Below are 27,829 nucleotides of genomic sequence, written 5' to 3' on the forward strand. Positions count from 1 at the left end.
CAAACCGATAGAAGATGAGATAATCAACCAAAGTAAGCAGCTGACCAAATATAAAATGAAAAACATACAGATTCATATATAAGCAGTGAAATGAGGATTTGGGGCCAAGAAAACGTGTCAGCTTCATTCACCAAATTCACATAAAAGTATCCGTGAATGTATGTGTGTGTGTGTGTGATTTTTCATTACGACTTACCAGCTTGTAAAATCTGCGCTTAAGTAAGCGTTACTGCGAACAATAACTGGGCGTGAGGGTATGCGTTCTAAATAGCAAATTATGTTTAAAAATAGTATCATGAGTAAGTAAGACAAAAACAAAAACAAATGTAAATACATACATATGTAAAGGTGCAGTTTAGATCATCGACACCGAACGCAGCATTGTGACAACACGGTTGGTGCACGCGTACATACATACATACATAGCGTTGGTGAGCCATTAAATGCGGCGGTGGTGATGATAGTGGAAGTAGCGATGGCTTAGTTCACTGCAACGTACCCCCACCTACAGTTAACCGCAATTTCGCTGCCCGCTTGTGTATCTATGTACGCATTCCATTTCGAGTCCCCCTCCGGCTGTGACTATTGCCATGTTAGTTAACACAATTGTGCTCGTGAATGCATGTGAATGTACCGTTGAGAGGCGACACAAGTGTGTGATCTCCGGGTGTAAAACGGCCCTCATTGTGACACACTTGGGAGTGCCATGGGCTGATGCTTAGAGCAGTTAGAGGGGGGCGGTGGTTAGGCATTATGTGTGGCAGCGCCACTTGTCATATGCCGGCACCGCTGGCCACTCGCTCACTCCCACTCAAATCACGTTTCTTTCTTTTTTTTTGTATTCCATTTCACACACATTTCTCTCAACTAGTGATGGCGCAATGGGTATGATAATGGAAATTTACTTAATGCTGCGGCAATATTATTGCAAAGTTGAGAGCGATAATATATGAATGAGGAGTGGAAGGAACATAATGAAGACGAATACTTAATATGTTTGTGCTGCAAACGAGTAATTCAATTGATTGAGATAGTGAAAATATTATAATAATATAGACATTTTTTTGTACAACATGTTGGTCTCACTTGAAGGAGCTAGATGTAACTAGAGAAAAACGGTTAGAATTGAATTAATAAAATTATTCAATCAAAGCAAGTCAAAACTCAGCGATGAAAACTGCTTGAAATTTATGCACATTGCAGAGCAAATTCATATGTGGCCCGAGAAAGCCGATCAGTTAGCCAGAATTGTTGCTGCCTCAGAAATACCAAACTGAAGGAACACCAAGGTTCTCCGTTAAGCAAAGAGCTTACTACGGGGGTAAAATCTAAACAGATACAGGCTACTTATTTACCTCCCCAGGCAGAGGCTAAGAATTATTACAGGTATTTTGACTGGTAATGGTTGCTTATAAAAGTGGCCTATCATAAGCTGGGGATTTGTTCAAGCGGACTCGGCCAAAGACATCATTGCACCTCCTCCTGGTGAATAAGGCCATTTCACGTAGTAAGGGAGGTGCATAGGACATCGATGGCCAAGGGAAGAGCACATACATTCGCTGCCCCCGGGATCTATCCTGAAATATATACAGTCTTTAGGACTAGATGCGGTGTTGTGATGAGCTGATAAACCTACAGCTCACTGTTTCGACATATATCTACATATATTTCTGTGGAGTCATTGGATGTTGTTGTAACAGGGCCATATTCGACCACATTAGATTTGGTTGTGGCTCGGCAGTCATTGTTGTAACAGCATAAAATATTTGACATACAATTGTAAAGAATGCTGCTGAATTTAGAGTCTTAGGCAGAAATAATCCTGGATTGTTCCGATAACGTAGGACAGAGTATCGACTTCTTCATAAGTCACGAAAGGGTTGTTTTTGTCTTAGCGTTATCGATTTTATTACTTTATACCAGTGCTGTTCACGCCATCAGCGCTTCTGCGCTTAGTGTTTTTGTAAAACGCTTCAGCATATAAGCGCGCCGTCACATACCCGTATGCGCTCTTTGAATCCCCTTGCCCACATCCGAAGCATTCATGCTGGCTCATTAGGAGCATGCAGAACATAATTCCTAAAATAATTGCTTGTGAATTTTTCTTTAAATATATGAAGTTTACATAATATTTTTAAGATTTGGCCAAGGCATATCAAACAGGTAGTAGCATTAGAGCAGAAACAACATTTGTGTGTATTTTGTTATTGCTTAAGTATGGTATCGTAAGTGTCAAAAACTGTTCTGATTTACAATTTACAATTGAATACAAAATAGTGGTATTCATTTAAACCGATATCTTTATCCAGCAGATATTCTAATAAATTTAAGCACTCGTATTACATGAACGCTCTATACTCTCCTTTCGTTTACACCTGCGACAATAGTCGTGGTTTCTTTGTTTATCGGTCTCAGTATCAGTAATTTTATACTACTAGCACGAGGATTCGGAAATTTTAGAAATGAACTCACTAAATGGGAAAGGCGATTTATTTGAAGCAAGTTAAAAGAAACAATGGCAGAATGTCTGTTTGTGTATGAATTCATTTGTCACTGCTACCAAACTGTGCGGCCAAATTATCAGTGAATAAAACAAAACGGATAATAAATTGAAGCAGATCTCTATCAGGATCATACCGTTGTTGTTGAATTTGCGTGCAAAATTTTTGTGCGTAAGTATCCCTGTTACTGCCTAAGAAAACACAGCTAGAGTTGCGACAGAGTTGCATTGGCTTCAGTTTATCAAGTTTATTCAGTGAAATCGCAGGAGAAATTTATCAAAAACTTGTAAACGAGCATAATATAATGCATTTATAAGGTTTGATGAGATTGAAAAAATACAAATTTTTGCAACTTTCTTTCTTAGTAAATTTGTTTGCTTCTCAGCGGTTGTGCTGCTGAGTTGGGTGATTGTTCCAAAAGCTGCTATTCAATCGGTTGTTTTGTAAAATATTATTGGCGAGGACGAAACGTTTTCTTATTGCCGGCAACAAAAATTGTTGGTGGGAAAGAATTTTATTTCTCTCCATTTCACAATGTTAAAAATTATGGGTTTCTTCCATTTTCTTCTCTTAATAGCGAAATAGACAACACAAGCGGCTTGACAAAACATTGTTTCAATACTTTTATTATCTATGGGGGTGTTTGAAGGTTTGACAAACCGCTTGAAGGAAATTTGAGCAAAAATAAAAATTTTTTTATTTACGTTTGATCAAACCGCTTGTGATGTGGATAGTAAAAAATGGAAGAAAACCAAACTTTTTCACATTGTAAACCGCAAGAAGATAATTAAAATTCTATGCTTGAACGACTCATGTTTGATGGTCCATGTCAAATTATGTTTGACAAGCCGCTTGTGTAATATAATTCGCTCTTAACGGCTCAGTCGGTGAAAATTTCATCGTAAATTAGACGAAATTATCATTCAAATCGCAAGCGGGATGATCAAACGTGAACATGGCGGCCAGAAAAGCAAAAAAATTTGTTTTTTGTTCAAATTTCCCTCAAACGGCTTGTAAAACCTTTGAACACCCCATATACAACACAAATGGATTGACATATTTCGCTTGCTTTGTCAAGCCGCTTGTGTGGCGTATTTCGCCTTAACAAGCACACCAAATATATAATATAAATATAATATATATGTATATGTAAACATACTTTAAAAGAGAGTTCATTCTCTAACAAAACTCATTTAAACCCAGGTTTAAAACTGATTAAAAGACTACAAAATAATTAACAGAATTTTTTTGAGTACATGGTTTTATAGCCCATAAAATTTTGGTCTAATAGTGTGCAAGTTTCAAGTGGCTTAAAATTACCGTTGATATTTTACAAATTTTTCGCCGAAGGAGGTGTGGGTTTCTTCAATACAAAAATAAATTGCGAATAATTAAAGGAAGGTGGCAAACAATATATATCACTTTGAAATGGGGGTGCTATAGAAATGTCCAATACTGTATGTACATATGTATGCATTTATGTATGTATGTAGCTACATTAATCAAACGCAAATGAGGGCATCAAATTAAAAGAAAATATTTACTTAAGAACACTGCTAGTTGCTAATCATCAATTTTTCAGGGCCAATGACTATCGCTTTATTACATGAACTGATAATATTGCATAGAAAAACTTGAAGCGCAATAATTCTGATCTTTGTTCGGAGTTTTAAAGCTGATTTGCTCCTCGATTTGAAAAATCTACTAAATTCGCCAGTAATAAAGATTGTGCCAATTACTTTTGAAAATGGGATACACTCGAGGATGTAGACTATTATTCAGTTAAATTTGTTCGCCTGAATTTAAATTATTTTAGATCTTCCAAACATCTCTGCCAAACATTATTCATTTTTTTCAATATGCAGCTGCAACTGGCAGTCAATTATACCTATACATACATATCGAGGGTTCATATTCAATACCCTCTATCTGCACTTTTTAAAAAAATGATATTCTGATATAAAAATCCACCTAACCCAGAAGATAATTTAGGTAGGCCTTCTTATGTGAAGCCATCCTAAGAGGCCTACCCAAGAAGGACTGAAAAAGTACTTCCTTGCATGCCTACTAGAAGGGCTTATCCATTTACAATTTACGCGAATGCATAAATTTATATTATTTAACATTACAAATGAATTCCAACAAAAATTTTAAGTTACAATAACACATATTTGATATAAACCTTAAGCAAATACTTCAAAGATGTATGATTTTTATAAAATAAAGAAGCAACTTTAAAGAACTCCTCCAAAAGGCCTTCTGAAGTACGTCCTATAAAAGCCCTTCTGGAAGGCCTTCTATGGGTAGCGAAAGAGGAAGACGTTCAATTTGTGCCACTCCATACAAAAAAGAAATGAGAAAGGAATGTAGAGTGGAAGGCCTCTTGATTCTCGGGAAGGCCTTTCGGAAGGGCTTTTAACTCTTGAAATTATCTACTGGGAAGTCTTAACTGTCATCGGTGATATTAATGCAGACCTTGTATAACGCTTGGTAGAAGAATTTATTATTAAGAATTTAAGCCTTCGATATACATATGACCTATTCAACTGTCTTAGGTCATACCAAAAACCCTTACAGTGCAATAGGAAATACTAAATTCCTCATTCGCCAGCATGTGTGCCCTTTTGCAAAATAATTGTGATCTTGTGAATCAAAAGTTAAATTATTATTTTTTCTTAGCTACTATTGCATACTAGAGGAATTATTTCAATCATATATGCCTCATTATTTACTATTTCTTTTCCTCACTACTCTCATACTCGTTTATCACCTTATGGCAAAACATGGCGAAATCAGCAGCTAACCAGTTCATCAGACGGCCATGAAGTGTAAAGAATGAGCGAGCGTCTAGCCAACGACGAATAGTTTATTCAGCTGCTTGGGCGATGGGCCAAATAGCATTTCCACAAATGAGCTGCTAAAGTGGAGAACTGGATGCAATCGAAATGGAATGCGGTCTAGCAAGATCACATACATACATTAAACATATATAAATACATATGTATGTGTGTACCTACATATTTTCTTTCCTGTTTGAAATTTTATCTAAAGTATAAATATGCATTTGAAGACTTTGCATCCGATTTTTATAAAAATATATATATTCCTACTCTTTATTTTGTTCCCTCTGCCTTTGGCCAACATACATACCCAGTTACCGTCACACCAAAAAATAGATTAATACTTACCAAATCTACAGATAATCCGCACATATCTGCCAGCCAAGCAAAGGCTCTGCTGCCTTGGTAGTTGTCATTATCAATGAATTTAGGTGACTCCAGCATTTTGCTGCCAGAATGAAAGTCCGTTGCCGTCGCTTCTTCTTATATATGTAATTCCTTGCTTATATTTTACTTTTCATTCAATAAACCTGTCAAAAAAGATATGGAAACTTTCAGTAAAACTGTTTCCGAAGAAGCAGAGTATCCTTTCGTCTGTCGGCAAACAAGATGGGAAAGTTTTCCAAATTGCAATTGCGGACGTCAACAGCAAGGGAAAACACGCGGTCGAAAGTTGTAGAATTAATTGTGCACACTTTTACTTCAAACAATTTTTCTACAAAAAATTTTCACAGAATTTTGATTCTTGAATGATTCATTTTATATTTTTTTAACAATTTTTTAAATATATAATTTTCACTACTTCACTTTCTTCACAAACACAGGCGAATGCATATTAAATTTTTTGTATTATTTTTTTAAGTTTTATAATTCACTGATTTTTTGCTAGTTGATTAAAATTAGCTATCACAATAAACCAGATGGTACTCAAAACTTTAGAAAGCGCTGCTAAGCTCGCGGATGGGTGGGAACGACAAAATCTAGAATGGACTCAATTATATACATCTGTACATACATACATGTGTGTATATATATTTTATATATTCACTGCTCTACTATTCTTTTGACAACATTAAACGAGAATTTTGCGTTTAATTCATTATACGAATTGCAGTTTTCCAAAACAACACAGACCTTGTATGGCGGCGTTTTTTTATTAGAAAGTAGCACTGAACACCTCGAGTTTCAGCCTTTAAGTTTATTAGAAAACAAATTTTGCTTTGTTGAGCAAAACTTTTGTAATTTCATACCAATTTACCTTTCACAACTTTATTTCACTTCCACGACTCAAAATAAACTGAATTGAAAAATGCAAAAACGCCGACGACTATTTACGCAAGAGCAAGGAAGACGCAAGATGAAATAGCGCGTGACAGCTGTCAGTGAAGGTGTTGCCAACTAGAGTAAGGGACCACTTGACAATTTCGCAAGTTTGGAATTGATTCAGCGCCTTCAAAACTGTTGGTACCGCTGTCAGTAAAAAAGGCGGAAATTAAGTAGCGGAAGTTCCTTTATACGGCAGGCAGTAAAAAATAGTTTGGAAATGTGAAAATAGTTAAATTATACAAATAGTTTTTAGTTTAATAGTTTATTTTCGGGAAAAGTGTAATGTGGACACCAAGAATATAGTATTATGTATGTTTGTACACTAAAACATGCATACAAAACGTTAGCTTAAATCGCTTGATGGCTGTTGTTACGAGAAATAAATCCAGTAACTTCTGTATTTAGAACAGACTTTCGGTTGTTGCTGTAACAGGTAAAGTAGTGTCTCAAATTTTTGGTAAAAATTGCTGTAGTGAAATGACTTGGCCGGATATCCGTCGTTGAGGAAACTGATTGAGAACTGGGTATTTCAGCATCGCACCAAATTTAAGTTAGGTTAGGTTAGCTGTCAGTATACACGATGTGGTTGCATTTATATTGTTCAGACCGTCGTGACACCACAGACGCGAGAGCTCTTAATGCAAAATACATACTACAGTTTAGGTGGCCGAATCCAAATAACTGGTAAAAAATTATTTTCAAACATAGAAGGGCCAGGCTTAAGAGTTTCGTTTTTTTGTTCCACTCCGTCTAAATAAACAACTAAAATTTCTTATATTTTAAAACCATTACTGTATATTTTGTTGGGGTTAATCTTTTTAAACAAATCAACACACCTACATTTTGAGATATGTTAATAAAAACTACATTTACTAATAGTCCAGTTTTTCTGAGCATGTCGATCCTGTGCAATAACGAGACAATTCAAAATTAAAAAAAAAAATAAAAACTGTTACTACTGTTAAGAGGCTCTTGTCTCTAATCCTTACCTAATCTATTTCTCTCCTTTACCAAAGTACGCAGTAAGGATTGCTATAGTAAGTACAAAAGATTAGGCATGGATTCGACAAAAATTAAAGACATGATCCACTGAACAGTAGTAAGTCTCTATTTTTTGAAATTTGAATTGAATCCTAAATGTAAGAATACAAAACAGCTACCTAGCTGAAAACTAGCATGTAACCGTGGCTGCGCACATTTGGCATTACAATCTACTGAGGTTTAGTTATAAAAGACTGTTGCTTTGTATTTTTACGTTTAGGATTTCACATGCCCTTACTTTCCTCAATGACATTTTTTTAAAACTTACGATGCTAAAATATTGCGCACATTTGGCATTTACAATGTGATGCTTTGTATGTTTACATTTCACACGTCCTTACTTTTCGGAGTAGCATTTTATGAAAATTTCCAATACTAAAATTTCAAGTTGCATTGCAACACATCACACAGTTCAGTAGACAATATATAATTAATTAATACATACACTTATAGAGATTTATTGGTGATGATTTATGTAGTTGTTCATTTTATTAACTCTTATGAATGTATATTTTCAGTTTAAATTAAAACTATTGATTTGCCTAAAGCTAATACACAGTTCATTGTACTAGAAAAATATCGCATTTTTTAACAGAGCAGAATTAAGACCACTTTAACTTATTTCACATAAGGGGGTTATATGCATACTTGTGTATATTTTTATATACATGACTTGACATGACATGAAAAGTCGCTTTATTGCTACTCTGGCCATGCAATACCACTAATTGTTAGTAAATCCGTACGTTTCCAACACGTTGGGAGTGTAAATTGATTTATATATTCTAGTATTAACATGATTGATGGCTTACTTAATTTTAATTTTATGCAGCTTCAATTTGAAGCCCAACATTTCGCTCAAAACGCCCGATAGCGCTGAGAGTATGACAACCTTGACGGTGGTAAAAAGATATGGATTGGCGCTTAGGCCAGATATTTTGAAAGGGGATTCCAATTCTTTGAGTAAATCTGCCGCCAACTTGAGGACGCTATTGGATACCATAAGTTCGTCTTTCTTTTTTGGCTTTTGTTCGATCTGGAAAAATAAACAGCATAATATGAGTACGCCTTTTTCACCATGGTGCAATGTAAAACCATACCTGCAGATATAAATTAATTTGCTCTGTAATCAATACAGATACGCTGCGATATTTGTGATGTATTTTATTGCCGAGGGTCATAAATCGCACCAAGAAGATGCCTATTGTTGTCGACCACATCAGCGCCTCTAGATTCAGGTGTGAGTGCAGATGAACTGAATCCTTTAGCCATTCCACGCTTAAAAAGGCCAACAAAAGCAAGGTGACAATGAAAGCAGCTGAGACAATTACGTCAACCGAGCGTTGTGGACCACGTTTCTGTGCGAAATATGGAAAATATTAATTTGTCCTTCAGTTAAATGACTTTGTATTTAGGTATGCATAAACTAACGTAACATGCATTTATATAAGAAAATACCTTAAGGTATGAACGCACACTCAGCCAAGTCTTGATATTCCGCACTTTATTCAAACGGAAGTGTGGGAGATTGGATTTACGCGCACGTCGCGATGAAGTCAGATGTGAAAAAAGCTTCGCATAGAGAAATCTGTAAATTAAGTTTTACTACATGCAAACAATTTGTCATATTGCATTCGCATTTGCCTACCGTTGCTTAAAGGTACGCTCTGCTACAGCGAATACTATGAAAAGAATTGTTGTTAGACAGAGCCGCTGTAAGAAACTTATCATCAATACTGTGCGCTCCCATTTAGTGTGGCCAAAAGCAAAGCCAAATATTGCCCAAGAAGAGAATGAAGCCTTCTGCCATAATAGCATGGGCACTTCGAGATAATTTATTTCGTTGGTGCTGGTGCTGTCGATGGTTACCTGGAAAAGTGGTTCTGGTATAAAAATCAACATTTACCAGATGAAATGCAGGCGCACCTCGCACAAACGACAAAAGGACGGCACTAGCGAGAGTAAAAATGAAAAGACCAAGCCAATGTAGATATAATCATTTGTTTCCGGCATTGACTCGACGCGCTCGATAATGCATGATGATATCTCTAGCACCGACATTTGCGCCTTCTTAACCTCACGCTGCTCCCAAACAGTGCAGCTAACTAGCGGCGGTAGAAATGAAATGAAAAGAAATGTGAATCTAGTAAATATTATCGTATGTGTCTCAGCGTGCGCGATACTCACTGCGATCCGACGTGCCATGCGCGTTTAAAATTGTGGTCGGCATAAAGTCCCCATCATAGCCATCCTCATCTGAAAACTGATGGTTTTTGTAATCATCGGAATTCTCTAACTCCGAGCTGTAGCTGCATTCTTCACCTGCAAGTGAACCACAAGCTTTATTAAGAGAAAATAAGCGGTGTACTGAAATAACATACTGTTTGTAGTTACGCCAAGCCACTCCGTAGCAGACGTAGTGCATTCCGTATAGTTGGAAGCATTGCCTAGCGAGGCGGGACTTGATACGTTCTCGCCATCATCACCCTCTTCATCCGTATCGCCACTGCTCACATCGGCGCCGGTGGCCGCATTCAGTTTCCTAGTCGCCTGATGGCTGTCACATGCGGACACCGGACGTGATTTGTCATTCATTGACTTTAGGCGATAATATGAGCTTGTTTTAGTTTGCTGTGGAGCGACAGAAAAGTAAAAAAAAAAATATGTTATAGTTTCCCATTATGAGAGTTTATTTAATCTTCTCGCCACCCACCTCTCCCTCGTAGCTGCTTGTGTCCTCCACGCGCTCCACTTTGTTGCCTGCATTTAAACGCAAACGTAGCTTACTCTCTTCCACCAGCTCAGGCATTACTGCATATGCAGGCGGAAGCGCCATATTCATTTCTTCACCACTGGAGCTCTTGCCATTCAAGCTCTCGAAGCCATCATCTTCACAGATTTGGCGCCTACGTGGGCTGCGCGGTGACTCTGCTGCCGCAGCGCAATCGCTACTGTACTCCGCTGCAGCTGCAACAGCAGCGCCCTCACCCAACGCACGTTCCTTTCGTTGGTCGGAAATAAGACGATCTGTACGGCTTATAAGGTCATCGTAGAATTCTTGTATGCACGTATCGATGCGCACCGTTTTATTGTTGGGCGAGCCGTTAGCGCTGGATGTGGTAGTACTGCCGCCACCGCAGTCCGCACTAGCATCTTCAGCATTGTGAGCTGTAGCTGCGTTGCCGCGCTCGGTATTCGGCGAATTTGTTTCACTGGTCGTAGTGGTGGTCCCTGCCGAAGCCGATGCGGAGCCAGAAGGTGAGGACAGAGATTGCGGCGAGGTTTGCTGCTGCTTCTCCTGTGTGCGCGCAGTAACCGTAGCAACATCGCTGCTCGTCATGGCGTAATTATGTATTGGAGAATGCCAGTTGACATTGCGTTTCTTATTTGCTAAACTATGACTACTTGTAGGGCTATAATTATCAGTATTGCAGTCGGTGCTGCTGCAGTCAGCTGCAGCTTTGGCTGACGTGGTTGCAGCGGCTTTGAGATCAAGCTTTAGTTTGACGGGACTGGCGCTGCGGCGAATGCCCGTCGTAGTAGTGGTTGTATTGCTGAAAGTTTCTGCGCTACCGACGCGCGCTGCATTTGCAGATGATTTCGGAAGCACAGGTAGTCGTTTCTTGGGCATACCAGCAGCACAGATCACCTCGGCAGCGCTGCTACCTATGGTGGCGTTGGTTATTTTCGGTAACTTCTCAGTATTGGCTTGCATTCTTTGCATGGCACTTAATAAGCGTGTTTGCTGTGAATTCTGCGATGTGGCTGGTTGGCAATTCACCGGCGTTTGCTGCTGCGATATAGGCTGCTGTGGCTGTGTAGAAGCATCTGTTGACTCTTGACTACGAACTCTGAAGGAAGGGAAGATTTTTTAAATAAATAAAAGAACATTTTACTCCTCTTTTTGGAAAATCAAGTTGACGCTATCTAAAATTGGAGATGGCGTTTTAAGCTTTTTTGGCCAATTAATTCTTCTTATAAAGAATTAGGAAGCAATTTTAAATTACAAAATTACGCTTATTCACCTCATCAGTTTCTTGCGCCTGCGCACGCGGCTCTCGCCACTCTGACGCGCTGCTTTGCCACTCTGACTGGCATTCGAAAAACGTCTATGCTTGGATTTAGCACCGCTCAAGGTATTGGTCGCAACTATTTGCGAATGTATGAAGCTAAGTAGTAAACCCAGTACCATGGGTATAATCAAGTCCGAAAGTGAGACGACGTGCTGTAGTGGTAAATTGAAAAAATTAAAATCAAACACAGTTTCGAAACCAACAATTGTTATTTTGACTCCTACCTCCTCCTCCAAACGTTTCTTCATGTCATCCACTGCCGCTGCAGTAGCATTGCCCCTCGTAGTATTTGTGTCCATCATCGAAGACACCATACCCGAGTCGGCGCCAAAGCGATGTACATTGAAGGTATACACCGCCCACGTCACCATCTGTGTGATGTACATTAGCAAGAGTACGCCGAATGTGTTTGGCGATGTCTGTTTGACCCACCATCGCGCAAAGACTGGCAAAAAGAAGTAACGCAATATGGCCAAGCGTATCACAGTTAGTAGAGATTGTTTCGGCTTTGCCTTGGGAAAGGTAGAACCTATCAAACATAGAGTTGTATGTTATGAAGAAATGCGGATTGGGGATCGTTGAAGGAAGTAGCAGCTAATCAACAAACCTCTAACTAAATCAACATCGATTAGATCTGTTTTGAGCTTTGCATTCTTAAGCGTAACACTGTTAAAACCATCTAGAATTTTTTGTTCAACTGTTTTCTCCCATTGCTGTTTGTCGTAGGTGCCAATCTTTTTCTGATACCTGAAATGAGAGAAAATGAAATTATAGTCACTCGGTGGACAAAAGCAATGTAAGCAAAAGTAGTAAAGTTCTGAGTACAGTAAAGTCACTCCTGCTGATATGTAGATGTTGTTGTAGGTAGATAGTTATAAAAAATAAGTATGCAGTGCGCCCTAAGGGATCTATTCAAAGTAATTCGTCTAATCATAAATTCCCCAGAAGCTTAGCTTCGGACGGTATGGAGTGCTTGTGCTAATTTTTTTCCATTAGGTAACTCGTTTGCTTGTCTGGTTTCTGTGGTTCGTCCAGCTTAAGCTTCGTGTAGTCCTGCAACCACTAGGGTTGAAGAGATAACATACGTGGTTGTTGTTCATACCTTTGAGTATCGTCACCAAGCCCAACCAAAAGAGTTAAAAAAGTTCAAATTCCCAATTTACAGCCGTTTAAAACTTGCTTTTTATTGTACTAAAATTTAATGGGCTATAACCCTGCAAACTCGAAAAATTCTAGAAAATCAGATGAAAAAGCTCAAAATTTTAATGAAAATTTGTTAAAATTTTTATAAGCTCTGTTTAAAGTTTGGAAGTTTGATTTATGTATAGGGTTTTTGTTGAAGCATAAACCATATTTTTATGAAAAAATAACAAAACATTTTTAATTTAAAAACCTTGCAAAGCTTTAAAATGAATCACCTTGTACTCATCACTGCTCCCCAGTGTATATGTAGCTAAATCTTGTTCTACGAATACTTAAAATATATACATGTATGTATGTATGTATAATATACTAAAACTGATTTTTAGTTATCTACTTACCATGCAACAATTTCATCCAATTTCATATTAATGTTTACATATAATTTTGTCCAAAAAAGTTTGCTGCGAAATATCTGTGGAAGATAAAAAAAATTAGGATATATGCACATACATAAGTATCAGTAAATACGAGATTGAAAGTAAATAGTTTTCACTTTGTTGTTGTTGTTGTTGTAGCAGCTTACTTAGCCCTGGCTAGATCGGCTTGTCACTTAGTCGTTGTCGTCGGACATTCATGAGGCACATCTGCATTTAACCTACGTAAAAGTTTAACCTGCTGCAAAATCCAGATCGAAGTTGGACTGTGGTGATGCGAGTCTTCCGAGGCAGACGAAGTTCTGTCCAAGTTAGGTGCCTGTGTTTCCTGAACGGCATTCACAGGCCGAGACTTGGTTTAGGTTGTTCACAGTCGGAATTGGTTTGCCGTCGACGTAAATTCCCTGTTGTAGTCTGACCTGTTTGCTCCAGGTTATGAAACGGGTTGTCGAGGATTTCGTAGGAGAGAGGGTTAGGCTCCTTGCAGTGAAGAAGCGAGGAATACCTTCGAGCACAAGTAATAAATTCCATTTCCGGACGCCATTATCGAGCAATAGTCAGCATAAGAGAAAATGGAGACTCCCCCTGATAGTTGAGGAAGATTCGAGATGTGGTAAAAAAAAAGAAGAGAGGAAAGGACCCAACCCCTGTGAGACCCCCTGTTAAATTCTTCTTGGTTTAGAAGTTTTCTCTCTAAAAATTACCGACAAGTTTCGACCACTGAGATAATTCGCTGACCACCGCTTGAGTCCCTGTAGAAGATCCAATGCTACTAGGACTGTTCTCCCACAAGGACGGTTTCAGTTAAGGCCCAGAGTTATCCGAGTGTTTATGGAGCTAAGTTCTGCTGTTTTGCTATGCACATTACGGAAGCCATGCTGATGCCTCGCTGGCGTCAGATGGTACGTAAAGTGGGAGAGTAGTAAGGCCCTAGATTCTTCGCTACGTAGGAAAGGAGAGTTATCGACCGGCTTCCACGGTTTCAGCAGTGGGACCACACTCCCCATTTTCAGGATATCCAGAACAATGAGAGTGCCCATAGACAAATTGAAGACCTTGGTGAGATAGTCTGTTCCCGCAGGACCCAATTGTTTCAGCATCAGCGTGCAAATTCCGCCGGGACCAATGGCTTTGGGGCATCCGCCTTCCCGTGTGTGCAGCCTTCTAGTCAATCGGCGTGTGGCTTTTTTCACCGAATGACGCAGTTTGAACTTTCCGCTAAAATAGCTCGCGCATCTAACCGGGTCCGACGAGGCATGGTCACCGAAAAAGATTTCCGTTCTAACGTCACGTTTCGTCGGTGACCATACGGTTGACCAGAGATTTCTAACACCAGAGGTGCGTAACTTGCGTTCACCTGTATGAGCGTCGGTTGGTGCGGAAGGCCAGCGAAGCACCTTTTTTAAATTTGACATAGGTCCGGTGTTCCACGGAAGCAAAGTCAGCAGTTTTATCGATCGAGATGATTATGGGCAGATGGGCGGATGCTAATGACAGCCTAGGTAGCAACGTTATGCTGTTTATCAAACCAGCGCTTACCATTGCTATATCGGCGTTCATTGCGCAGAATATTGAATGAATTATCTGCGCAGCCAAGTAAATTCCCCTACGATAGTTCGAAAGGCGAAAGCGCACCTATGTATATCAGGGTGATATTTTGCCATACAGCTGTTGACAGCGAGTACGTAAACGTTAAATATTTCGAACTCGACATCTACCTACCGGATAGAAGTACCCTGACATCCCTGCGATCGATGTCTGCTTCGATGAGACGATACTGCACGGTGTGATGCATGATGAACGATAAGCCTCCACCATACGGCGCAGTTAAACAATGTTGAATTGCTGTGCAGCTTCGGCTCTTGAACTGCACCTATCAATCAGTAATGCGCTGTCCGGAACATGCCCTAAAGTGGAACCAGCCAAGTCAGGAGTTGCAATTGACTGATGTCACATTACGGTATATCCTGGACCGACACACCGAACAGAATATGTGAGGAACTAGGAGCTCTTGGTTTGTCCTCGCTCGTGGGTTGCGACGGCGTTTAGGTGGGGGTGTGCTATTGTTTGTCTTATATTCACAGGTGGTCGCATTGGGGTTGTGTTGCTCGGGTGAACTCCGGTGAGCCGTGGAGGCAGCCTGGATGTTCAGTGGGACCGGTGCGTCGTGTGTGTTGTGCGTTACTGCAGCCTTTGATTGTTTGGTTAGAACAGCAGCGCGGGGCCACAATTGACGTGGTCCACTGTTTGTGAATTCTAACATCTGAGCAGGTTCTAAGATGACTTCATACGCTTAAAGTATTACACCTAACTGAAGTGGAGTTTGCGTCTGTGGCATTCACAGCAGGTACATATAGGTTTCTGGTCCAGGGTTTAGCTCGACGCCAGTTCTGATCAGAAGAATACGGTGCAGATGTTGCTCCATGGACGAACAACGCTTAAGAGACTTTGCCGGCCTAAACAGGGCAACATCGCCGAAACAACAGCGCAGGGTGGGGTAAAACTCCACAAGCCATTCCCGTGTGTAGAACCGGCAGTCGCGGCATTATTTCACTTTTTCTCTTTTTTATGGGGTTTTTAAGTTTGATCAATACATTAACTGTATAAATAATAGATATCTATGATATGTATATAGGTGCGCATTTGAGGTAGTTTTTCTTATACACAAGCTACAATAAATACTTGATTTGCATTTTAATAAATGAATAAATCACAAACTTATTATGAATAAAGTAACTAGCGTTTGATTTTGAAATGCATGCGCTATCTTTAAATATTTATTTTTAACCGACTTCCAAAAAAGGAGGAGGTTATCAGTTCGTCGGAATATTTTTTTTTTTTTTTTTTTATGTATGTTACCGCTTAACTTTGCACCACGTCAACCGATTTCATTAATTCTTTTTGTTTTGGCAATGGAAAGGTAGTGTCTCAGAGGTGGTCCCATACTAATTTGGTTTGAGCCGATCATTGGATCATGAAATATATAGATATATATTTTTTTTTTTAAGTCGGTTTTTTTTTGCTAAAAATTACTTGTTGTACTTTCATTTGTTTATCTAATTTTGTGTGTCCATTTGTATGTGCATATACATAAATACATATGAACAAACATACATTCATAAATATGTATACATATGGTTTATCAATGGATCACGAATTTGTAAATAAAAGCACATGTACGTGAGGCTCATTAGACGCTGATAAGACGGAATGCTTAAAAGGAAATTAACAAGAGTAGAGAATTTCGCGAATTTCGATTTGATAAATAGGGAATCTTTTCGCGAAAAAGACTACTGCATAGTCATTTATAAATATGCATACACTTACGAGAGAAGGCTGATAAGTGTAGTAACAAAGAACGTAGATACGTTATCTACGTTCTTTGGTAGTAACTAATTTTTCATAAAATTTTATTTAACTTTCTGGCTGTATATTGGGGCGTGAAAAAGTCGGAGGTTCTTAAAACTCTAAAACTAAAAATACAACTTTCAAATTAGGGCTGATTTTAATAAAAATAAATTTTGCGATCCACCCTAATCCCCTGATGCGATTAGTGTTACATATTTACAAACAACTTAATTATGTATCTATATTATTTTACGATACGGTATATGTATGTACATGTGTATGTATTGCATTGTTATTTTTCTGATAAAATGGGTAAATTCTAGAAGTTACTGATATCTTAGCTTTAACTTATCTACGTAGATACTAGTGTACATATTTACATAAATACATATGTACTCAATTATGTATGGTATGTAATCATGAATGTCCGTGTGCGCATTTAAGGAGAGTTTCAGCAGACTACGGGGAAGACAACTCGTGAGGAATTCCCCGATTTCCGGGGACTTTGGTATTAACTATTTTTTGCTTTTTGCTTCACTAAATTCACAATCAATCAGGTTCTGAGAAAGAGAAATTAGATGCAGATGTGCCAAATGCGTGCCCCGCATGCGGAGAGACACCCCACACGACTCGAAACATCCCTTCGCATGCCCACAAAACCCCACACAGCTAACGCCTCTGTCCCTATGGACAGACCCTATAGAGGCTGCACGCTTTTTGGATCTTCCGTTAGTTGAGCTTGACGACAACGACTGAGCTACTAGTCGATATGGGCGGGGTTATTGGAGCCGCTACAACAAAAACAACAATGAGAAAATAGTAGCGCTTGGTTTGTCGGAGTTGGAGAGGGTTTTGAAATATGAAATGAAATAAATCAGCGATTATTGTTTTTTTTTTATGAAAATGAATATATAAACTTTGCGAATTTCAATTATTGCCTTTATAGATAATATCATATTATATATGGGTTTATTAAAAATCCAGAGGTCTAAAAATCATGAAAAATTAACTCCCAAAGTCTGGTATTTCTAAAGCTGTATAAGCGTTATCGTAAAAATTAACCTACTGGTATATATGTATGTATGTATGTACATATGAAGTAAATATTACTAAAGGTGACACCCTTTATTCAAATTCAAATCATGTCTGCTTGAATGCAATCAATGTGAAATTAAATACTTTCGTACCTTTCGTTAAATTGCAACGTGAAACAAATTTATATACATATGTATATTAGGGTGCATCCCTTTACAAAAAAAAAATCGGTACTCTTTTTCAATCGGAAATATAAAATTTATTCTGCCTTATCATGAGTTTCGCCTGAAAAAAAATTCACCCGAAAATTTGTTACTCGCCCATAGTAAAACCATGGAAACCAAAAGTGAAAAGCGAACCGGTTCAGGGAAAATGAAACTCATGATAAGGCTGATTATATTTTAAAATCTCGCACAAAACTTTTCGGAAAAATTTTAAGTTTTATGTGAGCTGCACCCATTTGAAATTTACTCTAAAAAAAGTTTTTTATTTATAAATAAAATTAGTTTTAAAATTTATTTTTTCACATCAGATGACAGAAGAGTTTGCGCTTAAAAGGTATGTATTAAAATGTTTAAAAAATTCAAGATAATCAGATTTTTGGAGGTATTTTCAAATCGGTCTAACTCACGTGAAACTTAATATTTTTCCAAAATATTTTGTTGGAAGCTTTAAAGTATTTATAATACATTTTAAAATTCTGGTAGAAAAAAAACATTTTTTTTTTTGGTGATGCATGATTTTGCAGCCGCTTAAAACTGCACTTAATATACTCAGAATAATTCAAAAAAATCAGACTAAAAAGCTCAAAATTTTAATGAAAATTTGTCAAATTTTTCTAAGCTTTGTATAAAGTTTGGTGGTTTTACTTAAAGCATGAACCATATTTTTATGACAAAATAACAACAAATTTTAACTTTAAAAACATTGCAAATATGTATTTAACAAAAATTACCATGTACTCATTTCTGCACCTCAGTGTATGTATGTACATACATATCTGTGTTCGTATGGAAAAGTAGCTTATGTCGAAAGGCTGACTTTAATATAAATCGGCATTTGCAGTATACGATTCCGAATGATTCGCTGGCGCTGAGCCGTTGAACAACTTTTAGAAAATAAACGTGCAAGAAATAGTTCCGATACTAGCAAGTCAATATTCTTATTAAGTCTCATCAAAAAATTCCTTGTCGTTTAAAGAATAAAAGGAATGCCGCATTATACTAAAGCCAACCCTTCGACATAAGCTACTTTTCCATATGAACACAGATATGTACATACGTTTTAATTGATATTCGAGTGAGCGAGCGCATTGAAGTAAGGGCTTTAATTACAAAAATAAAAGCGAATGAAAGAATTGGCGTGAATTTTCAGCACCAGCTGAAGTAGAAATTTCTTCAAACTCGATCGTTGTGTTTGTGGAGCAGCAACAGCAACAAAAACAATAGCAACACTTCCCAAAAACTCTTAGGGGAATTTGTATGCTGCCACAAGAACAACAAAAACAATAGCAATAAACTTTCGTCATGCTTCTTATAAATTAGGTCAAATTCTTGTAAGGTCTTTTAATCAGACTGACCGATTTCAATTAGCGGTATAGTTAGGAGACAGTCTTTGTATCAGTATACAAATTCCACGACAGTCGGGTCTATATAACCTAGGACTGTCATTCCTCCAACACCCCAAAAACTCTTTGGGGAATTTGGTTGTTTTTGTTGTAACAGCATACAAACACCCACCGCCTGCTCTTCCAACCCACCACAAATCAGCTAGGTTATGTATGTACATATGTATATACGAACATTGTGATTTTTACCAACATCAACAGACACATTTTTTTTTGGCGCTGTAACCGCCTAAGCCATTTTGACCGAGTATATCAGACCACGCCAGTCGCTCTTCTTCCGGGCCAACTGACGTCAATTGAAATTGCCAAATGAAGCCAAGTCCTCCTCTGGATATTTTCTTAAGAGCCTCGTTATTTAACAGTCTTTGACATTTGAGATACTTTGTTATTGCAATATTAAAATTTTTTTTTTAATAAAAAGACATTTCATAATGCAGGTGATTCGCGCGCTGTTTCAAGATTTTCCTACAGGGTCTGAATACAATTGCTACATATGTACATGCAGGCATATTTATGTACATAACACTCTGTATGTAAATAAAAGCAAATCATATGCCTGCTGTAGATATCAACACAAAATAGCCGCGGCGTTGATGACTTTCTCCTTCATGTTGTCACCACTTCGCGGGTTCAATTGGTCAATTGAAATACATATGTACATACGTACCTACATACATATGTATATAAGGGCTGCAGAGCGCTTATTAATGTTCAATAAAATATGCATAATATTCACAATTAAATGTCAAAAGATGTATATCCAACTTTGAAAAATATGCAAATCATTACATAGTATACAAACTGCAAAATAAAAATCTTATAGAAATAAATAAATTAAATTGATCAGGAACTTCCGCATAGCGATGGATCATGCAAAGCAGCAGCTGCTGAGGAGGCGTGACACAATCGACGCTAGTAGAATTTATAGAAAAATTTATAAACTAGCGTTCATACATTTATTGCATGCTTACACATATATGTGTATCTTATACATATTTTTAAGTGATAATTTGGCACTGTGACGTGAAAGAACACATAGCGCATTCGTGATAATTGAGAGTTTTATGAAATCCATGCACATAGTAAAAATTAGAAACATCAATCCAATTAATTCTTATAGCATGCATTGTTCTGCACATTTTTTATATATACTTATATATAAAAGTGTGTGAAATAATTAATGTACAAAGTATCTATGTTTGTAGGTACATATCTCGATGGAAGTTCCATCAGCGATAGTGCCTCCAAATCCAACAATGTCCAAGGCTGTTGCTGGGCGAGTTCAAGGTGATGATAGCTGTTGTTTGTTGCTTGTGAAGCTGTTTGCCAGTAACGTGCTTTTATTGGTAAATCAATAGCTTAGCGGAAACTTGCAAACGTTTATAACAACAACGAAATCTCACTAATATATACAATTTTCTTAATTTTTATCAACCCTTTCACTCACCAAATTACGCCTTAATCCAAACACAATTTAGTTATTTACGGTTTCGTAAGCCAAACGTTTTCTTTTTTGTGTTGATTCTATATTTTTTCCACTGCCACAAATTGGTGATATTTCTTTGTATGGCGTTTCTCCATCTGATTTGGCACTATATACATATAAAGTTTCCGTCAGACGTGCGCGTTTAATTCTTGACCAACAGCACTCGCGGAACAACAAAAATCAACTGAAAATTTTCGCTCCCTTTGCTTTGGTCTCTCTACTTCAAAGTCTGTCCCAGCCAGACGTTGTCGTTGTATTTGTCGTGCCTCCAGCCACTTCAGTGCTCCACACAATACGCCGCCGGCAGCCCCCTCAATCGCATTTCATTGTTTCGAAGCACAGTGCAATCGCTCTCTGTTTTAGGTTCCTCTATCACCACCACAGTAGCGGCTGAAACGTTTGATTGTTTATGCGCCCTGCTGCCTTCCAAGTTCTCTGGCTTTGCTGGATTTTGGACCACGAAATTTTGTGGATTTTGTTTTTATTTTACTATTCTTCTGACCAAACAAATGCCTCGTTTTCGACTTTTGCTACTGTCATTTGATTTGCGTTTATCGTTTTGTGCTGCCCACGCTCGTTCGCCTCAAAACAGATGAAGATGACAGCTCCGAACGATTGCAAAGCAGTGTTGCGATGCTAATTTTAATCAAGAAGTTAAGTAGATTTTTATTATTTTCCGGATGATAATCAAATCTAATAAAATTAATAGCATTATTTGTTGTTCGAAGGAGGGAGTATGTACTTATTTTTTCATGTTGAAATTGTACCTTTTAATTCACTTTTTCACTCAACAAACATCTTTTTGTTCCATTTAGGCCACAGCTCAACCCTTTTTAGGTTAGGCAACTTACAACACTGGTGTGGATAAACATGAAGGTAAAAGAGAACTGTCAAATTCGACAATGGGTCATGGGACGGGACGCAACAGCTGATAGGAAATGTGTGAGATTCTGTTTTGTTTCTTTTCTTTTTTAGCAGATAATATCAGGAAGAAGAAGAATGGGAAAGTTGAGGGAATTAATGTGAAAGTACATAACGTCCATTGCGTCACCGTCAGTTGTCAAAAAAGTTGAACTGGTGTATTTGTATGAAATAATTTACATGAACAAGGCTGACGGTGACGGTGACGCACAACTTAGCTCAACTTTCAACTTTGCTTATGCGTCTGCGTCAAGTGACAACTATTCCGTGTGTTGCTTACATATTTGAACTAAAATTTTTTTAGTTTGTGAAAGATTTTGGATTTATTTAAATAAGAAATGTAAAATAGGAGAAAGAAAAGTAAATACGCAATTTTTGCAGAGAGTAGCAGTGAGGTTTTGATTTTGCGGGCGCAATGATGTACGGATAGTGCGTAACTTGCCGCATAAGCACCGTTGACGCTGGCAATGACGGTGACAGTGTCGGTGACGCAATGGAAGTTGTGTACTTTCGCTTTTACGCTCAGATAGCAAAATAAAGAAAAGTAGCAAGTAAACAGCTGATCGATGTATTTGACTATTGAAAATATTTGCCGCGAACTTTTGTTTATCCATTTTGACAGCTGCTAGTTTCTGCTAGTAAAAATTTTACTATCAGAAATTAACAGGAGAGCCAAAAAAATAAGAACGAGAGAGAGCTGCTAGTTTCTGCGTGTTTTTTTTTTGGTTAAGAAACTCTTTCCGGCAGAAATTAGTGGTTTGTGATAATTATCCATTAAGAAACAAAGCTAATTTGGAGCTGGCAATCACTCAAGGTCGCCAAACACATGATATTTGGCATAAATGCAGTATGGCTCCGACTCTAAAATAAAAAATAAAAAAAAATACTCGGATCAATAGAGATGATTGAGCTGAGTATAACGGTATACTTTTTTTGTGGGGGGCGGAACCAACAGCAACAAGAATTGTCAAAGATACACTTGACATTTCTCCCCTTCTTTGCAAAAATGATCGATAAAATTAGCTGAGGATAATCTACTTATACATATGTATGTAGACCTACAGGTCTATTCTGCACGTTACCGAAGTTTTTGTAACCGTACCAAAAAATGTTACCAGTTCTTGTCACCGCGATTCTAGGTACGTTGGTAATGCAGTTAAAGTATTCAGCAATTCAGCTATGAAGAATTGTGCAAATTCTGGCATTGCATATTTCACGGGGCAATACTTTGTTACCAGCTTATGAGATGGTAACAAAATTTACCGGTTACAAGAGTGCACAGAATGCGAAAAGGGTTTAAAAATTGACAGGAATTTTATTTACCGGTTACAAACTTTTTATTACCAGCGCAGAATAGACTTGCTAGTGTAAGTTTTTGCGCTAAAAAATCTGCATTAGTATTTGAGTACGTCGAGTGACTAAACATCTTAGCAGCAATCAGTAGAGTATTTCTCCTTTGTGTTCCATAGAAAGATATTTTGAAGCTTTTAAGGTGAAGAATTAACCCAAAATTGTCTCGTTGGATCAAAGAATTACTTCGACCAAATCTAGAAGGGTTTGAATTTATTAAATTTTTTTGCCTGAAGCCTGTCTGCTATGTACTTTATAAAAAGTTCTAAATACATATTTTTGCCGTTCTTGTGTTAAGGCGTCCATTGCCATGGTTACAAAAATCTAAGAAAGCATTTATAAAAGTTGCGATCCCGTACGAGTCCGGACTAGTCAGAAATAGTCAGAATCAGTCAGATTTTACTGGAAATCGATCCCGTACTCGGTTCTCTGACTATTGAGAGGACAAAAAAGAGAGTAAATACGGTTCTCACTCTGTCAGAAGTTACCAGTTTTAGGGCCGGTTGCTCAAAGCCTGATTGACACTAATCACCTATTAACATCGTTATCGACGTTTTCGGCTCCATGCAAATAACATGGTGTCGGTAACGTCGATAACGATGTTTAACCGGGGATTAGTGTCAACCAGGCTTTGAGCAACCGGCCCTTAGTCCGAGAATTTTTTGCTGGTAAATTCTGGTAAATGTGTCAAACGATCAGCTGTAGTGTGTTTGGCAACCAAATTGTAAACAAAAGAAAAGTGCACTCTGCTAATTCATGTTGACAAGTATTTAATTACTTGTTTAAGTGGATTCTAATGAATTTGAAAGTATTTTTGGTTATTTACATGTGTGAGCTGAGTGTGTTTACATACAAAATAAGCAAAAATTTACAACCAAAATTTGGAGGTTATGTTGAAGTTGACAGAAGTTACCATTTTTTACTAGAAAGAGATCCCGTACTTTTCCATGTTACTCTCTCGCTCTGAGCGATTTTTTATTTTTTGACAGTTTTACTAGTCCGAGTCCGAGGAATACGGGATTGCACCTAAAATTTCTTTCGAAGTAGGACTGGAAAACTATCGATAGTCCGAGCCATTGATAGTTTCCGATACTATTGCTCAAAACCATCGATAGTTTTTCGATAGTATGAGTTTAATACAAGAGTGAAGCTCCACACCGAACGTTTGCGGTTTTCAACAGTTTATCCCGCTTATGAGGGCTGAAGCTCTGCTCAAATAACTAGAGCTATATGAAATATGCTCTGGAAATTAATTGGTCAACGAATTTGAATAAAATTATCATAACTTCATTCAAAAGCTTCTTTAAGAATACAATTGGGGAACGCATTTTCAAAACTACTTTTTTCATTTACCCATACACCATATAAGCATGACTCGTCCAAGCAGGGAATTTTAGCTTTTTTTCGGTTCATGTTAAAAACCTTGGTCTTCTTCCATTTTTCTCCCCTATGTCCTCACTCGTGGAGATTTTTATGCAAATGAAGCGGCCAGAAAATCAAACATTTTGACTTTCATTCAAATTTCCCTTAAGCGGCTGGTCAAACCTTCAAGCAAACCCATACACCATACAACAGATTTGAGCCATCGATAGCCGTGTCGATAGTTTGCCGGCCCTATTTCAAAGTTTATCGCATGCCAGGCCCGGATCCTGAAAAAAATTTCCGGTCGGCTGTTCAGGAAAATTATTACTTTTACTATATTAAGTATATTTTTAAATAAATTGAAAATGGAATCCTCCTTGGTTTTTTTGCCAGCTCATCTAGCCGTTGTCGCATGCTGTAAAAAAGAAAGTAATTCGAAAATTTTATTGATAAAGGTTGGTTTTGTGGTTAAGGTAATTTTTCGTTTAATCAGATCTTCAAAATGACCTTCAAAATTAAAATTTTTGATTTTTTTATCATTTATTGTTTTACCTAAAAATAGCTGAGTTAAAAAAGGTATTAAACCACAACCGAGAAGCCCATGCCAATGCTATACAAACACCACAACCAGTAGAAATCTTCCAATTGCAAGTGATCACGTTTCACTTGCGCCACTTTTGTCACCTTAAACTTTTTGGCCGCTACCATGTTGTCATATGCCTGACGGGTCCATAGATCAACTATAAATGGAGTGCTTCTGTATTCGAATCGACACAAGAATTGATTTCGAAAAGTAAATTTGTTTGCTTATATAGTAAAGTGGGTGTGGTAAATACGATTGATATCTGGCAGGCATGGACCAAAGTGGACTCAGTACTGTACACGCATAGTGACCATCCATAGATGTACGTTGGCGCTGTAATTTGCCATGCGAAGGTTCCACTGTGAAATGTTTCTCTTCTTTGGTGCCACGTTCGAGTCACGTAACAAAAGCGGCATTTTTGCCGTACTGATGAAAATTTGCAATTCACTGTTGCAACTGCCCAACTGATAATACGTTATTAAAAATTCACACAAACGTGATATTTTAATAATTCGCGCAACACTGCGGCTGTGATTGCAACTCGAACAAGCCCATACTAACACTCTCCAAGTCACACACTTTCATTGGTGTTCTGGATTGCAAAAAATCATCGAAGCTTCGAAGTTGCATTGAACAGGGCTTGAACCCAGGTCCTGCGGAGTGGAAGCGCACACTGCTTACCACCACACCACAGCGGCCGCCAATAAGTTATTAGCTCCATATTTCGGGTAAACTTGTATGCCACTTATGCACAACAAGCTACTCTGTTGTTTCTTACTATAGTTCAATAAACATATGTACATACCAGGGATGTTGCGAATATTTGCATTCGCATTCGTTTTGCGAATGATTCACATCATTTTATACATTCGCATTCGCACCTAACGATACGAATGTTTTGCGAATGCGATTGTGTACATGGGCAGAGAGTCCACTCTAATATTGTTGAAATGGCTCTAAGTCTGTCTAACCTTCAAAGACTTATAAGCAGGGAACGGATTTTTAGGACCTATAAACCTATAAAAAAGGCAAAATAGAATAACGAAATAGGCTGGAAAAGGCAATACAAAATAGCGCAGAAGGCGGGAAAAGGCACTAGGCATTGCAAAAAAAGGAAAATTAGGCACTAAAAAATACAGAAAATACGAAGAACAATAAAAAAATACATTTATTTTAGAAATGTTTATATTACAAGTAAAAAGAGAAAAACTATGAACTAGTTTCATTATATGAAAAATTTATACTTTGAATCTTTGACTATTTTATCCTTTCGAGTTTCTAACTCATAAAACTTTAATCTGAATAGTTGTAGTATATTTTTTGTAGTGTATTTTCGCGAAGAAAAGCCTTGAATGTACTAAATGTGCGCTAGACGTAAGTTGATACAAGTGGAGCCCAATTTAAATATGGAACGTTTGAAACGTTCATATTATCAGGAATAAGAGCGTTTTCCTCGCCCTTTACAATTTTATCCACACCCCTTATTGTATCCAAGCCTACGTTAGCTGAGAAAACGGCTTTGAATTTTTCCAACACCAATTTGGCAAGAGGTGCCTGCGCTTCTATAAGCCGCATGGGCATGTGTATATTTTTTAATCTTAAAAAAAAAAATGTAAATGCTATAATCACTTTTTTAAAGGTAGAAAAGGCAAATATCTTAAAAGAGGCAAAAAAGGCAACATCAAATGTGTATATATGGAATCAGGGAAAGCTAAATCGTGTACATCAATCTGGGCCAAAGGGACCTTGCAATTGCGCTTGCTCTAGTTTTCTGCAGTGCCATGGTTGCCTGGTACCCCTTTAGGTCTGCCACTCCCTGAGAAATTTTGACCGCACCATGATACCATAAAGGTCCTGATTGTCGTGTGGGTATCAGCGTAGAAGCTTAGCTCTCTTATTGAAACCATCACTCTAGATCCGTACGATATTTCGAAAAAAAACCTAAAATGATGAAAAATAAAAAAGCCTCACCACAGACATATATAGAAAGAAATAAAAATTTTCGAAAAGACAACAAAAGTCGAAAAACTCAAAATTGGCATATATTAAGTAAAACAGTGGGACTTGAAATTAAATGATTTGTTTTATTATTTTTGTTGCTAGAATCTATGCAAGAAGAAATAACAGCCACACTCAATTTTAAAAATTTAATTTTAATATTTTAGAAGCTTTTACGTTGGTGGCATGCAGTTTTTTCCTGAGAAGACCCCTAGTAAAATTTTCCGAAGAATAATTTTCTAGAATATATCAATCCTCTAACGAACTTCTAGATTCGATTTTTGCCCAAGTTTTCACAGCAGGGGTTGCAATCCCTTTAATCGACACTTTTTTAAATAGTGGCTTGTCATCGATACCGCCAAATACGAAAGCTAAAAGATATATTTTAGTATCAACTAACTCTTTACCTATCAATTAAATTCAACATTTTCAGAAAGCTCCATGTGTATTTATTGTGCAATAAAACTGACATTGATTAACAATTGTGGAGATACTGTGAGTTTAAAGTTTAAGGTCAGCGTACATATGTATGTGTGTAAGAATGTGCGTATTTAACGCACATCTTCAAGAACATGCCGGTCTACTGTAACCGCATTTTTAATTTTTCTATTGTAATACCAAAGCTCAGTGCAAAATACCAAAACCGACAAGCCCACGCCAATGCCATACAAATACCACAACCAGTAGAAATCTTCCAACTCCAAGTGTTCACGCTTTACTTGCGTCACTCTTGTGGTGTTCAACTTTTTTGCTGCTACCAT

The 27,829-nt window shown here is 37.7% G+C and overlaps 2 protein-coding genes across 5 annotated transcripts in view; both read right to left on the reverse strand.

Moving 5' to 3' along the window:
• LOC118742783 (lysophospholipid acyltransferase 1) overlaps positions 1–6,692 on the reverse strand; it is a 59,456-nt gene extending 52,764 nt beyond the window's left edge. The window contains exons 1-2 of one of the 3 annotated variants that reach the window (XM_036475124.1): positions 6,600–6,692; positions 5,769–5,871 (exon numbers count right to left, since the gene is read on the reverse strand). In XM_036475124.1, coding sequence (XP_036331017.1) covers positions 5,769–5,785 — 17 coding nt within the window. In that variant the 5' untranslated portion in view covers positions 5,786–5,871; positions 6,600–6,692. Of the gene's footprint in view, positions 1–5,768; positions 5,872–6,475 lie in introns of all 3 variants that reach the window. The other 2 variants (XM_036475123.1, XM_036475125.1) reach the window with 2 other exon arrangements.
• A 1,472-nt stretch (positions 6,693–8,164) lies between these two features.
• On the reverse strand, positions 8,165–21,420 carry LOC118742782 (putative homeodomain transcription factor). 2 transcript variants are annotated; one of them, XM_036475121.1, is made up of 13 exons: positions 20,816–21,420; positions 13,323–13,396; positions 12,389–12,528; positions 12,006–12,310; positions 11,734–11,933; positions 10,422–11,559; positions 10,090–10,339; positions 9,896–10,030; positions 9,635–9,813; positions 9,357–9,577; positions 9,167–9,296; positions 8,809–9,066; positions 8,165–8,744 (listed from the first exon to the last, which is right to left on the reverse strand). In XM_036475121.1, exons 2-13 carry the CDS (start codon positions 13,346–13,348, stop codon positions 8,517–8,519), a joined length of 3,210 nt encoding a protein of 1,069 aa, XP_036331014.1. In that variant the 5' UTR covers positions 13,349–13,396; positions 20,816–21,420; the 3' UTR covers positions 8,165–8,516. The 2 variants fall into 2 exon arrangements, with proteins under 2 accessions (XP_036331014.1, XP_036331015.1); XM_036475122.1 differs by lacking the exon at positions 13,323–13,396 and having other exon boundaries at positions 20,816–21,419.
• Positions 21,421–27,829: the final 6,409 nt, after the last annotated feature.

The sequence above is a fragment of the Rhagoletis pomonella genome, unplaced genomic scaffold (genome assembly GCF_013731165.1).
Source record: "Rhagoletis pomonella isolate Grant_MI unplaced genomic scaffold, Rhpom_1.0 Rhpom_scaffold_00007, whole genome shotgun sequence".
Classification (NCBI taxonomy): domain Eukaryota; kingdom Metazoa; phylum Arthropoda; class Insecta; order Diptera; family Tephritidae; genus Rhagoletis; species Rhagoletis pomonella.

Bases quoted from the DNA above. Each gene is read 5' to 3' on its own strand.
- LOC118742782 (XM_036475121.1), bottom strand. From the start codon at position 13,348: ATGAAATTGGATGAAATTGTTGCATG. The intron at 10,340-10,421 runs GTGGGTGGCGAG...GTCGCTCCACAG, and splicing joins CAAGCAGCTACGAGGGAGAG to CAAACTAAAACAAGCTCATA. The intron at 9,067-9,166 runs GTATTTTCTTAT...TATTTCGCACAG, and splicing joins GTGTGCGTTCATACCTTAAG to AAACGTGGTCCACAACGCTC.